Here is a 16,285-nt window from a genome sequence, read left to right on the forward strand (position 1 = left end):
TTTCAATTTAAACATTGGGGGGGTCTGGAATTGTTTTTCTTGTGTCAGCTTCTCTTTAGGATGATCCTTGTGCCAACTGGGGCATGGTCCAGGACTCTAGATCAAAAAGTTGCAGCGGTGCATAGCAAAAAAAAAACAAAACAAAAAAAAACACTAAAGGACATGTAAACCCCCATGCAAAAAATCACTGAAGAGCCTCTTTGAAATCTTTAAATACTTGCCACTCTGGTTGTTCAAAGGCTAACAGTAAGGCTGCAGTCTCCCCTTAATCACTTAGGATTCCTTCTACTCCTCTAACCCACTCTGTCCCCTCCTTTGGGAATTTCCTTTGGCTGTTGGCTCATGAGCATGCTTAGTTCTTCTCAACTCAGATTAATAAACACACCCTCCAGCCCATGAAGATATGACATTGCTGGTTCCAATAGAAACTCTAGCTGTCTGTTCCTATTTTTTAATTGTAAACCCCTCTCCTGAGCTCAGAGTAACAATTACAGTGCTCCTTCCAAGCAGGGCTTGTCATCATAAGAAATTCTGCCTGTGTTAGCCTGCATTCTTTAATTTCATGAACTTTACATTGCATATGTGCAGTTTGTAGATAAAACATGCACTTGTGTGTCAGAGGGAAAATGGCCCTGAGTGAAAGCTATTTGTTTTAAATAAAATGTTACAACGCAGACAAACAGAGGGGATGTATGCAGTTCAAAACTTGTTTCTGTCCCCGCCCACTTTTGATGATGTCACTTTTTTTTGATGGTGGTCGGCAGGTTGTGGATCAAAGTGGGTAAATTTTCAGGTTTCGGTCCGGGTTTTAGAAATTGGTTCCGCGCAGGACTCTCCCGAAGAGGTTACAATATGCCAAAGAACACACTGAGTGGCCTAAAGAGAGATGGCACAGCAACTAATGAAAGCAAGATTGTCCTTTGGGTCTAGAGGCCACAGACAGTTCGTCAGATGACCCCCACACACTGAATTCAAGTCACAGTACTCTGTGAAGACAGTGAAACATGGTGGCACAAACATCATGATATGGGGATGTTTCTCATACTATGGTGTTGGGCCTATTTATCACACACCAGGGATCAGTTTAAATACGTCAAAATAGTTAGAGGTCATGTTGCCTTATGCCGAAGAGGAAATGCCCTTGAAATGGATGTTTCAACAAGACAACGACCCCAAACACACCAGTAACAGCCTAATATTCCCCTTTCTTCACTTTCTGTAAAGGAATAACAGAACTTTGATTTGGAATACTATGTGCAGAGTTCCAAATGCATTTGTGTGTGTATAGAAATAAAAGCTATAAGGATTTTGAGCTTTATTTACTTTTTAAACACACTGCTATTATTCTGAACACAACTGTATACATCTACAGTAGACTGAAGGGAAATATGTTGCATCTTTACACACCTTGCTTAAAAGTAGCTCATTGAATAGGAAATGTGCTGAAATTACATTTGCTTATTTTAATTTGAAAAGAAAATCCTATTTTGCCATTATGATGAATGTATTTGAAAGTCAGACTATGTTCACTGAACTTGCCCTCCTCCTTTAGGGCTAGTCCACACGGGGAGATAGCCACGCGTTTGCGGTCGCGGCGACAAAGCGCCGCGCCAGTCGCCGCAGGCGACAGTTTTGTATGGGCGCCTATGTAAAAACGCCTGTGCTAACCACACGAGGCGATGCGCTTTTCAACAGTCGCCTGAAAATGCCTCGCCAGGCTTTTTCAGGCGAATGTTGAAAAGCGCATCGCCTCGTGTGGTTAGCACAGGCGTTTTTACATAGGCGCCCATACAAAACTGTCGCCTGCGCCGGTCGCGGCGACTGGCGCGGCGCTTTGTCACCGCAAACGCGTGGCTATCTCCCCGTGTGGAATAGCCCTTAACGGGGCCATTTGATCAGAGCTCCCGATTAGCCTGTAGGCCATAGGCAGATGGAATGTTGGCTCAGCTGCTCTGCATATTTTTTCAGTCAGAGAAGAGGGTCTGCTGCATGCCCTATCTCCATTGATTTGAATAATGCTTGTGTGCAGTCACGGAGTGTAGGTTGGCCTAAAAATACCTGCGTTTGCATATTTGGACCAACCCCAGCTTGACAAAGCAGAGCCGCATCTAAATATGCAGGCTGAGAGCAGTCTGCCCTTGGTCTTAGGTCAATGAGCCAACTTCACACGCTATGGTTCCATTTTTCTGTTCACCAGTGGAGAAGCATGTGGAGGAGATTAGCACAGGCAACTAATCTCCTTCTGACATTGCCCTTAAACAAACCTATGTAAGTAGCAGTCTTGGAGGGGCTTATCATTGTGAACTGGCAATTAGTTTATCAGCTCCTTCAAAGTTCTTTGGGATCAGAAGTAACAGGGAGTACAAGTAAAACTGGCTATATTCTTGTTTAGTGCCAGAAATAGAAACCATAGTTATGTCTTATTAAAACAATAGAATATGTTCCACACAAGCCCTATTCATTCAGTTAGTGTTGAAAGAGATGTATACTGTCCCTTTTATGATTAACACAACTCCAAAGAATTAAGAGGGGTTGCCAAACTTTTTTGTGACTGTATACTAACCACCCTAAGCAGCAACACAGTTTGATCAGGCAGGGGTGGGGCTTTGGCTGCTATTGCATTATTCCTATTTTCAGTAATGAATGATAGACCCACCCCTCCTTTTAGCCTAGACATGGAGCATAGGGTCCCTCTGCAGCCCTGTTACATTTTGAAAACGTAAAATATTTAAGGCATGTTTTTCTTTGGACCTTTACAATTAGAGGAAGGGACATATATTCCTAGGAGCACAACACTCTCCTTTTACTACAATACGACTTCTATAAGCAACAAAGATTGCCCCCACTCTTAATTGCATCTTATTACAAATGTCTGGGATTTATAGAACCAAGTCACCTTCTTATATAGAACTAGCCGCCCTCTTGTTCCCTTATTTATTAGGTTCTACATTATTTCAAACTCACCCTAATTTGCAAGTTGTATACACAGTCACCATTTCAAATAGGACTTAATTTATAGAAAAATTGCTACATAGTAAACCCATGTGCCTGGTGTAGAATTTCTCATTGCCAAAAAGCCACCCAAGTTATAGCGATCAGTCAAACCAGCCTAGGAACTAAGTGCCAGTTTGGTTATGATACAGCTCCGCATGCGTAGTTATTTTTGCACAGTTTGTACACGACTATTGTTTGCAGGTTATTAGCATTGCAAGGACAGATTAAATCTTTAAAGGGATACTGTCCTGGGAAATAAAGAAAAAAAAATTTCCCCAAAGCACATCAGTTCATAGTGCAGCAGACTTTTTCAGTGCAGAAGAGCAAACAAGATTTTTTTTAATATTTATTTTGAAATCAGACATGGGGCTAGACAGTCAGTTTCCCAGCTGCCACTTGTCATGTGACTTCCTTCCCCCCCCCCCAGCAGCCTAACAGAACAATGGGAAGGTAACGAGATAGCAGCTCCCTAACACAAGATAACAGCTGCCTGGTAGATCTACGAACAACACTCAATAGTAAAATCCAGGTCCCACTGAGACACATTCAGTTACATTGAGGAGAAACAGCAGCCTGACAGAAAGCAGTTCCATCCCAAAGTGCTGGCTCTTTCTGAAAGCACATGACCAGGCAAAACCGACATGACCCGAGATGGCTGCTTACACACCAATATTATAAATTTCAGAAATTAAGTTTTATATTTGAGTGAATTATTTGCAGTGTAAACAGTAATTCAGAAATAAAAACTACACCATAAAAATTGTGACAGAATCCATTTAAAGTGTTTATTAGTACACAAAGCCATTACAGATAAAAAGTACAAAAACAAAAAGCAGACATTAATACTTTACAGAATTTGTGGCTGGAGACAAACATACAAAGATTCCATAAGTCAAAGTCAGAGGGTATTCCCGTGGTGCTGAATGGAAGCTTTTGCACATAGGCTGGTTAGCTGGCCCTGAAAAGAAATACACCGATTGGTAAGTGGACTCTGAGTAGTACTACACAGATAAACCCATTTACATTTACAAAGGAATTAACTCTCTTCAACATTTTTATTGAGTTTTCCAAAAACAAAAAAAAACAAGCAAGATTTACTTATCACAGCGCAAATGGAGTGTGATTAAGCTATTTAACTGCATGCATACATCATGCTGTATACAACACAAAGGCATAATAACATGTAAAAAAAAAAAAAAAAAAAGAAATTATAAATGACATATTAGTGTAATGAGTCCCTTGACCCATACAAAGTTTATTAACTAGATCTACTATAAGCTAACAAAAGCAACATACAACTAAAACAAATCTAAACCTTGCATGGTGGAGTTATAACAACACTAAGTATTATGTAGATACCAAGTTAATTTTGTTGCCCAGACATTAGGAGAGTTAGATCTGTAACAGCTCCTGAGTTTTAGTTTTGTGTTTAGAGTCTATTTGATCAAAGCAAAGTGACCAATTTTCAAAAAATGTAGTTTTAATATGTGGTTCCTCAAATTTAATTTTTATGGCCTCTTGCCAGCATAACTGGTTTAGATATGCTAAGATTTCTTTTAGGGAAGGGGTAGACTCTAAAATCCAGAGCAGAAATAGGGCCCTCTTAGTAGCCGCCATAAAGCGTAAAATTAAGTTTGAGATCAAAACAGGGTCGGATTTACAATGTCTACTCAATGTAAAAGAAGGGGGGCCAATATTTAAAAGGGCATAAACTGGAGATACATTAAATTTATTTTCAACTTTGAGCTGATAAAATCTTTTGCTTTTTGCCAAACTAAAGTAATGTGGGGGCAGCTCCAAAGATAATGAAAAAGATTTACATTTTCCTGATTACATTTGGGACAAAACGATACTTGACCTAAACCCTTAAAAGAACGAAAAAGTTTTCCATAACCAAGATGGATTAATTTAAAATGTTGAGTTTTCCATTCCTCAGAGAAAAAACATTTGTTAAACTTAACCAGTGAAGAAGTTAATTGAGATGGGGTAATGTCACATAAAAAGGTAGTTGGACCATCTCAGAGCCGTATCTGAAAGGGGGTGTTTTTGGTCCGGAGGGGGACCCCAAAAAGTACGAGCCAAATAGCTGATGTTTAAGAGCCCTACATTGGCGCTCAGATTGATTATCGTCTCTGCTATCCAGTGTTTCTGAATGGCAAACCACCTTTTATTAGAAACAGAGAGAATGCACTTTTAATAATCATATATTGGTAGTGGTCAGAGATTTTTAAGTTCGATTGATTTTTAAGGAATTACTCTTTGTAACAAACCAGTTCAGTTGTATATGGCTGACCCGCACAGTTGTACTCAAGTTCCCCATCCTCTGTACAGCTGCACTTTTAGTTGGATTTTCTGAGAATGTTCATGTATTTTGCTATACTCATACTGAACATAAGTTATATTGCAGGTTTGGTTTCTCTTTTACAATGTTTATTACTGGCCATTAACACCAAAACACCTTAAAGCACAGGGGAACAGTAATTGGATGATTTCTTACCACTAGGTTGTGAATGTGCTGCACTGTATCTCCTCTCAGTAGCTCCACATTTAGACTGTCCAAATCATCTCCTGCTGAAAAGACAGTCTGAACACACAAAAGAAAATTGGAAAGTTAAAAATCACTGTCCAAATATTACTTTCGGAGGGATTTGGAGAGGGTAAGCAAGGCCATGGTTACATACTTCCATGCGACTGAATGGAAGCTGCATTTGCTTTAACCTGTAGGGCTAAGGTAGGTGCTCCTGTGTGCTCTGGGACGGACAACAGTATGCTGACCTAGATTTAGGTAGATCTGCCAGAATCATGAAGGTGTGCCCCCCCCCCCCCCAGAACAAAGCAAACCGGTTTAATGGATTTGTAGTTGTTTCAGGGACACTCTTGCCAATACTTTTTAATATATTGGCTGTACTGTAATGGTGGGCTCTATAAGTTTCCAACGAGGGCCAGATTTGGGGAGGTGAAAATGTGGCCATTCAGCCTGACATTCGCCGTAATATTTGGGCACATTAGTGAAATGATCTGCCACCTGGTCTATACTGCTGCCTGTGTGCTGAAGGTGTTAGTTATAGACACATACTGGCACGCCGCTCTAGCTATGCGATTCCTGATCACACTGTGCTGGTGGGCGCGTTATTATTCATTTTATGAAGGAGTCTGACTCAGTGTAAATTTGAAAATGGCCCACGGGCCAGACTTTGGACATACCTGCCATAGTTTTTCTACCAAGCCAACCCTTGCAAACTAGAATTCAGTCTCTAACCAAAGAAGCCCATAGCTATCCGACCATGGTCCATGACAGGACCCTCCAAGGGATTTTTATGGTTCCAAGCTTTCACAATCGACTGTTGCATACCATTGTACAATTTATTTGTTATCCAAGCAGTGCCAGAATAAGGCTACTCCATACCACATTTAATGTGTAGGTTTTACCTTCCCATCAGCCAGTGGTATCTTGACAAACGGGACACCTTCATCCAAAAAAGCACCGTCTCCAAAGGTGAACATTGTATCACTCCGGGCAGAACGAGTTAGTGGAGTCATCGCTGTTCTGGAAAGACGTTTAAGAAAAGAAAAAGTAATTTTAAATACGGGTCTAGCACGACATAAGTACTGAAATGTACATTAATAAACAAGCAGGCAGATTAATGGCCTTTGTTTTTAAATTTGCCCCCCGTATTTGCCAATATAGGAAAGGGACCTTGTACAATACTTTCTGCTGTGCTAAAAAAAAAAGTGCCAACTGGAGCCCTTAGCCACTTATGAAAAAAAAAATATGGCTAACACCTTCAGCACACAGGCAGCAGTATAGACCTAGTGGCAGATCATTTCACTAATGTGCCAAAAATATTACGGCTTACTGTATTTAATGCATAAAGAGGTATTGAACCCCATGTCTCCTACTTAATGACATACATACGCCAATTGATCTGTGTAGGCGTTAGGACTATGGTTGCATTTCTTACAAAACAGGTTTGTGACTGCTTTTTCCCTGTGAATAAAAACTAGGTAGAGAGATAAGGAAGTCATTTGTGCAGTACTTCTTGCTCCACAGAATTCCATTCACTGCCTTCTGATCATTTAAATACCCCGACAACTAAGGTAGAATAAGGAAAGATAAAACACCTTTGACCTATTTGCAACTGGTCAAAAATGCAGAAGTGAAGGGGTGCATCTGTAGAGTAATTGCTATACATAGTACAGGTATTATGATGGTGCAATAACAATCCACTTTTAGATGGCTTATACCTTGAGGACCGCTGGGCTGGTTTGCTGGATGAATTGGTTACCAATAGCTTTTTAGAAGCTTTGTCTAAAGGTGTGGCAGATACAGACCTAGAAGCACAAGAAATCCATTCAATATTTTTAGTCACAGCATTAGTTTTATATATTGTGTAGAAGGTTGAGATTGAGCCGCTCTTGCTGGATCAGATCTATATAGTTCAGGGGTAGGCAACCCACGGCTCCAGAGCCTCATGCGGCTCTTCATCCCGTTTGCTGCGGCAAACGGGATGCAGTCTATACAGCCCTTGCACCTGCTGGTGGCTTCTTGAGCGTGCGACCACGCCAGCAGGTGCGAGGGCTGTATAGATGTCCCAGGAGAGACAGGCAAGATCGAGCCGCAGCAAGATGATTCATCATGGTCCTTACCATGGTCACACACTCAAGACAAGAGAGGGAAGATCAATATGGAGCTTCGGAAACAGAAGTCACATTAAACAGATGAGAACATTAGCATTTAATAGGGCTATTCAGTGTTTAATTTATTTCAAAGTAGGCCTACACATATACACTGCACTTCTGTTTGTTGTATTCTGTTGTTGTAACAGTTAAAAAAAAAAAAAAAGTTAAATCTTTTAAAAGTTGTGTTATGTTTTGTGGCTCCAGACTATTTTTCTTTTGTGGAAGAGGGGGCAAAATGGCTCTTTTGATAGTAAAGGTTTCTGACCCCTGATATAGTTGTTAAGAAGCCATATCACAGACAAAAAACTATTTTGGAGTGATAAAACACTAAATGTGCTAGAGGTGTAGTTACTGATACAGTTATATTTTAAACTTGAAAATTATAAGCAAACACCATTGCTAGTACAGTATATGTAAAGGATGCTTCATGCAAGTAATAAATACCTGGTTAGAGCAGTAGTTTTCTTGCCATTTTTACCAGTAAGTGAAAGCATAGATTTGCTTTTTGGCACCTAAAATAAATTAATAGACATTGGTAATAAATAGAACTTAACCCCATATAGCAATTGCAAAAAACTAGTATCAGTTGTACAGAAGATGCCCATATTCCAGTATAAATATGATCTTCACCATAGAATTCCTCCCTTGTTGTATATAACCCTCTGCAACCAGATCCAAAATGTTTTTGTTTTTTTTTTTTTGTTTTTTTATGTAGACTGTACTACTGCTGCGGATTAAGTGTAGGGTTGGGATGACCTAGTGAAGCTGAACTACTTAAGAATTGCAAACCAATATTTGCAAATAGACATGGCAGATATTAAAGCAACAATGCCAGTGGGATAAGAAAATTAAGATGTTATTAGAATTAGGAAAGACATTTTCCATTAATAAGTTAAATTTGCAGTCTACTACGAGACATGGGATAACTATTCACAGATGAAATACCTTTTGTTTATATGGTCCCACTTCCCAAGAGTAGGATTAGTATACGTGACGTACAGAAGACACTGTCAGGGGTTCAGAAGACATATCTATACCTCTCTGTAACCAAAAGCCATATATATTTTAGGCTAGGCAAGGATCGTAACAAGACCAGATCCTACCAAATCTATCAAATATACTAAAATTTTGACTTGAGTTTTAGCAAGTAAATTAGGAAAGGTTATCTGATATACAAGTCTAGAGCAGTCTAGGAACATCAGATGCTGTATGTGAATCATCAGATCTGTCCTAATAACCAATATGGACTGGTTTTAAGTAATTTTGGTAATTCAATTCTCACAAATGTCAACCACATACAATAAAATGCAACAGAAGCTGCATTATTTCGAAATTCCTCCAGTGCATCCGTGTATGAAGCCATCAGATATCAAGGGAACTTGCTTCCAATGAAAGGTGCCTTCCAATCATTTAGATAACTAGAAGGTTTAGCTGGAGAAAAACTATAATTGTCTGACTTTTGTGGCTAGACTAGAAATGTTTTTGATGTTCAGAGTATCACATCTTTGGTAATATTGCATACTACATGTGTTTTGGAGGTTATTACACCTCGTACCTTAGTGTGGTCAGATCATTTCAACATGTGCATAACTGCAACAGTAGCCATAAGCTGTACTGTTCTTCTAGGTTACCTTTTGTACAGTCCTGTTCTTTGCGCTGGTTGTCATCACTTTTGTTCTCACATCATCCTGATATTCTACATTTGTGGTGACCTTAACTGGCATGGGGAAAACAAAGGTTTTGAATCTCTCAGCGTATGCAGATTTTCGAAACAACCTTTTGTTCATACATACCCTTCTTACTGTTTTTTCGGACTAGTTTTGGCTCGGATAGTTCATCAACTGAACAGTCAAGCTGTTTTTTTAAAAAAAGATAAAAAAATAAAATAAGTCTTTTATTCAAGAAGTAGCACATTTTTATACTGTTAGTTATAGCTGATGTGTCAAAAATATATACATTCTATTTTTTTGTGACTAAAGATACAATTTTGGGGTAGTAAGTAACATTCTTAGGAAGAACAACTGGAATAACATGAACTTTAGGCACAAAATATAGACCGAGTCGGCAGCTTACCGGCTCTATAAAAGGGCCTTTTGGATATTATATGTTGGGCCATGGATATTATAATCTATAAACCAATCTTTAAATTTAAAATAGCCTGAGATTTCAGTTCTCATTTTAAGGGGCCAAATAAACCCACTCAAATTAATCTAAAACCAATACTCAAACTAAGTTATCCATTAGTATTTTTTTTTTATTTATTTTTTTATCAAATTAGGAATATATATTTTAAAGAAATCAGCACAATCAGTTTCAAAATTGGGAATATATATATTTTAAATAAATAGGCGTAATCAGTTTCAAAACAATCCTTTTATATTATTTGGCTTACATTTAATACAAGGTACATAACCCATTAATTCAGCCGATAAAAAGCTCTACCATAAAAGACATGGAGCAGACCATTTATTGTGAATGTTATTACAGCACTCACAATATATACAGACACTATAGAGTTGAATGTTTTTATCAGAATTAATTCATGTTGTAGAAAGTTGATAAAGACAACTTAATTTTCAATTATAAACTTTGGCCTGCAGGGTAACATTATCTGTGTTCATTCATGCCTTCTACCTTTACAGCTTTTTTTGATTCTTGGGTGATTAGAATAGATACCTTCACGGCAGCTGCGGCAACAGCACTCTTGTCACCTCCCATTAAGCCTATAATTAAAAAGGGAATAACAATATAAAAAGCAACATCTTACCAAGATGAGAAATTGCTAAACCATCCCATGAGGTGTCCGCATAAAAACAAAAATGCAAAAGAAAGGGAAGCAGGAAAACTTTACATGATGTGGATGAATCATAACCTTTAAAGCTTAAGTCAGTGGTCCCCAACCAGTAGCTCGTGGGCAACATGTTGCTCACCAGCCCCCTGCTTGTTGCTCCCAGTGGCCTCAAAGCAAGTGCTTATTTTTGAATTTCTGGCTTGGAGGCAAGTTTTGGTTGTATAAAAACCAGGTCTACTGCCAAACATAATCTCCTGTAGGCTGTCAGTCCACATAGCCAAACACAGCCCTTATTTGTCACCCCTTATTTTGTGCTTGTGTTGCTCCCAATCTCTTTTTACATCTGAATGTGGCTCACAGGTAAAAAAAGGTTGGAGATCCCTGGCTTAAGTGAATGGTCACCAAAGCTACTTCTAGGAGGTTGACTTCACATAGCACTTACTAAGATAGTCTTGGACTTTCATGTGTCGGATAGCCAGGGGCATCTTCAAGAGCTCCACTTCCAAAGCTTTATCTGCTGTAGTGCTCAAAGATTCCAGATCTTTCTTTAGTTCTGCCAGTCTGTCTTTTCCTAGGGTGCCATAAATATACAATAGAATTATAATGTATGCCATTAAAGTGCAGGACTGCAAGATACAGTGTTTTTGAAGTATATTTGTAGGCAGAGGGGACTCATTAAGTAATCGCAGCAAATAATCCGGCGCAACCAAATGTATGCACATGCAAATACATTTGTGTTACATTGCCCATAAAATATTTTTGCAAAAGCTTTTTTTTTTTTTTTTTTTTTTTAATGTGCATATTTCAAATAGGCAATTATAGCTCAAGTAATGAGATCTTTCTTGGGGGCATGGCTACAGTGCACAAGTATTACAGGAGTTAGGCAATTGGTGCGCCTACAGGGCTCCATTGATATTACGTCTGGTAGTTTGTGGTGTTACTTCTCATGTAGTTGTGGCCAATACCGGTAGTATGTGTGAATCAGTCTGGTTTCCTGCAACACAAAATGTCAGCGTCCAAAGAAACATAAAACATTTGTGAATTAATAAATAAAAAACTGTTTAACCTTTTCAGTGGCACGCTAATAAAGGAGCCCCACTGTGATCTTGTTTTTAATGCGGACAATATCAACACCACTGATCAATTAAGGGTTAGTTATGTTCATGTGCTTCAGTATATTTCAGCATATACTAGTTAACATTCCATAGGTACAACTGTAATTTCAAGTGAAAGAGGGAAGTAAGGATCATTTTATGGGTCCTCTGCAAATCATTCACCTGCATAGGGTAATACTTAACATTATCTATCTATCTATCTATCTATATACACATATACACATATACCTCTCATGTTAACGAATAACATAATGAAGAACAATTAGTATAGGAAAAAATTGTAGGGCAGCAGTGGCAGACGGCCGTATTTCCCCAATGCCCGCCCCCCTCCCACGCAAGCACCGGAGCATTGAGGAGCTGCAAGTCCCCAGTGTTCCTTAGTATACAGCTGGGCAGCATGCCATCTCTAAAATGTTTCCGCCTCCCCACAAATTGGGGCCTGGTGGCAGAAGGATCAGGCTACGCACAGTAAGTTAGCTTATAATGGCTTGGATATAAATCTTTATCCAAACTTTGAAACAAGAATTCTTCATCTTGTAGGGATCTATTGACCCAACAAATTAGATCGTTTACAAGTTAAAATATATGGCACACTATGCCCCACATCTTATGCAGTTTTCGCAGACAGTCCCTTAACTTCTTATCTAATGGGCTCACCTTGTTAGTTAGGTCACACTGTAAAGGCCAAATATTCGACAGTTCACGTAGTATGAAGGAGGCCACAAATATCCGCAGTATTGTGCTGCAGCTTTTTATTCCAAATTCCACAATTCGTTGTGGAACTTGGAATAAAAAGTTGCAGCACAGTACTGCGGATGTTTGTGGCCTCCTTCATACTATTCTCGACTATGCCCCATATGGACTGGAATGTCCTGATAAAACATTTAACATATTTATTGCCGACATCCATTCAGTAGTTCGTTATAAATGGTTTAAAGCGGTTCTTCAAAACAGCTTACAAAAATGTTGGTCTACTTATACACAAACCCAAGCCATCAGTTGACAGTATTCCATTTATTCATATCCTTTCTACAGGTGCCCAGGTCATCTACCACAGTCAGTACTCCAGTTATAGGTGTCTGTCTAGCCATTACTCGCACCAGCTCTGATCAAGTTGGTTTAAAAAGGCTCATTCACATTCTATTCTAGCAAGGACCTAACCTCACTATACTTGTTGTAGTCAAGAACTGCTCAGTTACCCGACTCCTACAACAAACTTTTACAAAACTAGGCCTACTGCAAGATCTTCCACAGGAGTTCAAAGATGGGTTCTTCTCCTTTTGTACTAAAGAGCAGTTCATCTTGTGCTTGGGAGTCTACAGGAACCTCCTCCCACCCAAACCTTATCAAGCATGCTAACCAGTCAGGGAGCACCTTATAATAAAGTTGTACAAAATCAGTTGCTTACAGCATTAATGTTTGTTTTCATGTTGTTCAAGAGCTGATAACTAATAGCTGATTTGTTTTGTGTGTTTACTCCACTGGTACAATGGGCATCTGTCGGTAAATGTGAAATAAAATGATTCAGGAACTGAAAGGTTTAGGAATGGTTTTGAAGGCAGTGGCATAGATACTTTCCTAAATTGTAAGAGACCATTCGGGTTAATGTAAGGTGTACCTTGTGAAGTAAGCCCAAGGTTATCAAGTGGCATCATTATGGGCTTTTTTCACTTTATATTTATATCCCAAGATAAGGTGTGATCTGGAGCAAAGTAAACAATAACAATAGAATTAAGTACAAGATGGGTCATAAAATCTTAAATATGCAAAAATATGAAATAAATTTCGGTGAATGGCAGTTTATGGTCATCAAAATAATCATATTTAGTTTGTGATAAATATAAAAGACAATTATCAATTGAAAACAAAGAGTGGTCTGTCCACTTTAATGTGCAAAATAAATATGTACTATTAAGAAAGACTTTTAAGACATTGCCACATTAAGCTCAGAAGAGAATATGTTAAAGAAGCATTTTTTTTTCTGAAGGAACTCTACAACAAGGAGACAACATGAAGAGGAAAATGGTAAGGTAGTATAAGGAAGCACTTCTTTACAGAAAACGGGATGCTTATTCTTTACCACTTCCAGAATCCCATGCTAAACATTCCTTCTGAGAGAATAGTGACTGGTAATTTCATAGAAAGCGAGTAAGGGCAGCAGAACATGTTAGCTGTAGTTAAAACACCCTTCCTGAAATTGTGGATCACTTTTTTAAAAAAGCGAATGAACCTCAAAATTGTCAACCCATGTAGTTATCAATATACTGGGAATATGTAACATAGGAAACATTGTAAGCATTTTTGCACTAGCCGTGGCCCTGTATACATTCTTATAGCATTGTTAACATAGAAATACCAATTTCTGCTTTAAGCACTGTAAAGAAAAACATGTGCTAAACTAGTGCAACGCTATTGCCCTGAATAAATAATGCAGACAGAGGAACTGCAGCATAGTCATCAAAATTTAGAAAACTATTTGTGGATTCTACATTTAGCAATGATCCGAGATACTAAGCCTCTGGGTGATCAGTAATCATACCTGCAATATGTAAATAGTCTAACTACTGTTTTTCATTTATAGGGAAAAGGAGACTTCTATAGCAGTGGGCGAATAAATTCGGCAGGTGCAAATTCGCTGCGAATTGGCACGTCGCCACCGAAAAAGTAAAAAAATAATTTCTGGACGCGCCACGGAGAAGTCGCTTGCATCTAAACCAACGTGCATCAACATTATTCGGACGTCCATTGACTTTAACGCCAGCCTCAGAATTGACGCGAGCTGTAAGGTTTGTGATTCGCAAATTTTCACCATTTCGCCCATCACTGGACTTCTATCCTTATTGCTACACAAATGATATCAACCTCTCTCTCCCAAAGGCTTTAATGAGACCTACCTCTTAAGGGTCTCAACCAGGACGGCGTCATGCCTTTATAACCAAGCACACATTAAAATACATATGTTACTTGGATTATTAGTTAAGTTACATAGCATATCACTTATAATGCAGCTCAGACTGCATCTTGCTATTAATTGGCCATGTAACAAGTTATATAATCCCAAATTATAGGTATTTAAATTGCCATAGTCATGGCAGTAGTAATATTTAGAGCAACTATTTTTGCTTTTTTAATATGGGACCTTTAAGGCAGACCACATACACCCCCCCCCCCCGAGTGTATACTGAACCTATAAAAATCAACACACATGGAATACAGATTCTGCAGATATGAAAGGCAGCCCTTAATGGTTTGAGGGTAGAAGTTGATTGATTCTGACAAGGAAGTGGTAGTGAGCCCTGACTGGAAGCAGATGAAGCAAGAGGAATGTTAAGCTTGTAAATATGAATGTATTGTGATGCAACACAATCTCTCTACAGTTCTATACCTGGTTATTCTCCCTCTTAAGGGTCAGGGCACACAGGCAGATTCGGGGAGATTAGTCGCCCGGCAACAAATCTTGAACTGCCTTCCCTGGTGACTAATCTCCCTGTGCCTTTGTGCCCTGACCCTAAATGGGTTGTTCACCTTTAAATCAACTCTTAGTATGATGTAGAGAGTGATATTCTAAGACAATTTGCAATTGGTTTTCATTTTTTATTATTTGTGGTTTTTGAGTTATTTATCTTTTTATTCAGCAGATCTTCAATATCAGCAATCTGGTCCATATTACCCTGGCAACCACGCATTGATTTGAATGAGACTGGAATAGGAGAGGCCTGAATAGAAAGAAGTAATAAAAAGTAGCAATCACAATACATTTGTAGCCTTACAGAGCATTTGTTTTTAGATGGGTCAGTGACATCCATTTGAAAACTGGAAAGAGCCAGAAGAAAAAGGCAAATAACTCAAAAAAGTAAAAAAAACAAAACAAATAATGAAGACCAATTGGAATTGGTCATTCTATAACATACTAAACATTACCTCAAAGGTGAACTACACCTTTAATAGGGGAATGCTGGAACATGTGCAAATGGCACACCTGCTCAGGAGTGTTTACAGTTCCGGGCAACAAAAGGAAGGCATATGGACTAACTCATGGTTTACTACAGCTACACAGAGAAGTAGAATTAGTTAGTTGCTCTACAAGACCGTAAAAACTTTAGATCTTTAAACATACCTTGTTGCACAAAGTCCTGCATGAACAGTCTGATCTTCTCTTTCTTATGCTCCTGAACTGCATCATTCCTTTCAAACATCCCAACCCCAGAGTCCCCACTTCCCTCACCCCGAGTTCCTAAGCGATTTCTGTTCCTCTTGGGCGGCATTTTTCCTAACAGGCAAGAGCAGACCTCAAAATATGTCCATGTGGGTTTTATTAAGGCAACTAAGGGTTGGTTATAGGACACACCTCCAGATAGATCCACTACCAGCTTCTAGGGAAGAGCTTCCCATTGGCTCATTTTGAATTCAGCGGAACATTCATGATTAACCCATTGCCTTGTGTTATAAACCACCCCAAGTGTACATAGTGCCTTACAAAGCTTAAGCAATGTGTTCCATGCAAAAAAACACAGGGGTACAGTGAATATAAATACATTTGTTTTGGAATAAGGTTTTTGTCCCAAAGGCCTTAAAATCTCTAAGCAGTTAATCAGCAATTAACTTAAACTTGTCTTCTGTATTTAGGGCAATGTCCCCCCATGTGACTTGCAGCCTGTGTGTCATCTCCCATTAAAATCAGTGAAGCATATTTTCCCCCTGCTGC

At 38.9% G+C, this 16,285-nt stretch overlaps 1 protein-coding gene across 1 annotated transcript; it reads right to left on the reverse strand.

The window, feature by feature from the left end:
- Positions 1-3,754: 3,754 nt before the first annotated feature.
- Positions 3,755-15,894, reverse strand: cdca9.S (cell division cycle associated 9 S homeolog). Its single transcript, NM_001092946.1, is given in 10 exon segments — positions 3,755-3,952; positions 5,492-5,578; positions 6,424-6,541; positions 7,240-7,326; positions 8,119-8,186; positions 9,306-9,391; positions 9,468-9,528; positions 10,351-10,397; positions 10,908-11,036; positions 15,698-15,894. Coding segments are annotated over 10 exon segments (891 nt in total). The 5' UTR covers positions 15,846-15,894; the 3' UTR covers positions 3,755-3,892.
- Between the last annotated feature and the right edge of the window lie 391 nt (positions 15,895-16,285).

This window comes from Xenopus laevis, chromosome 4S, assembly GCF_017654675.1.
Source record: "Xenopus laevis strain J_2021 chromosome 4S, Xenopus_laevis_v10.1, whole genome shotgun sequence".
Lineage (NCBI taxonomy): Eukaryota > Metazoa > Chordata > Amphibia > Anura > Pipidae > Xenopus > Xenopus laevis.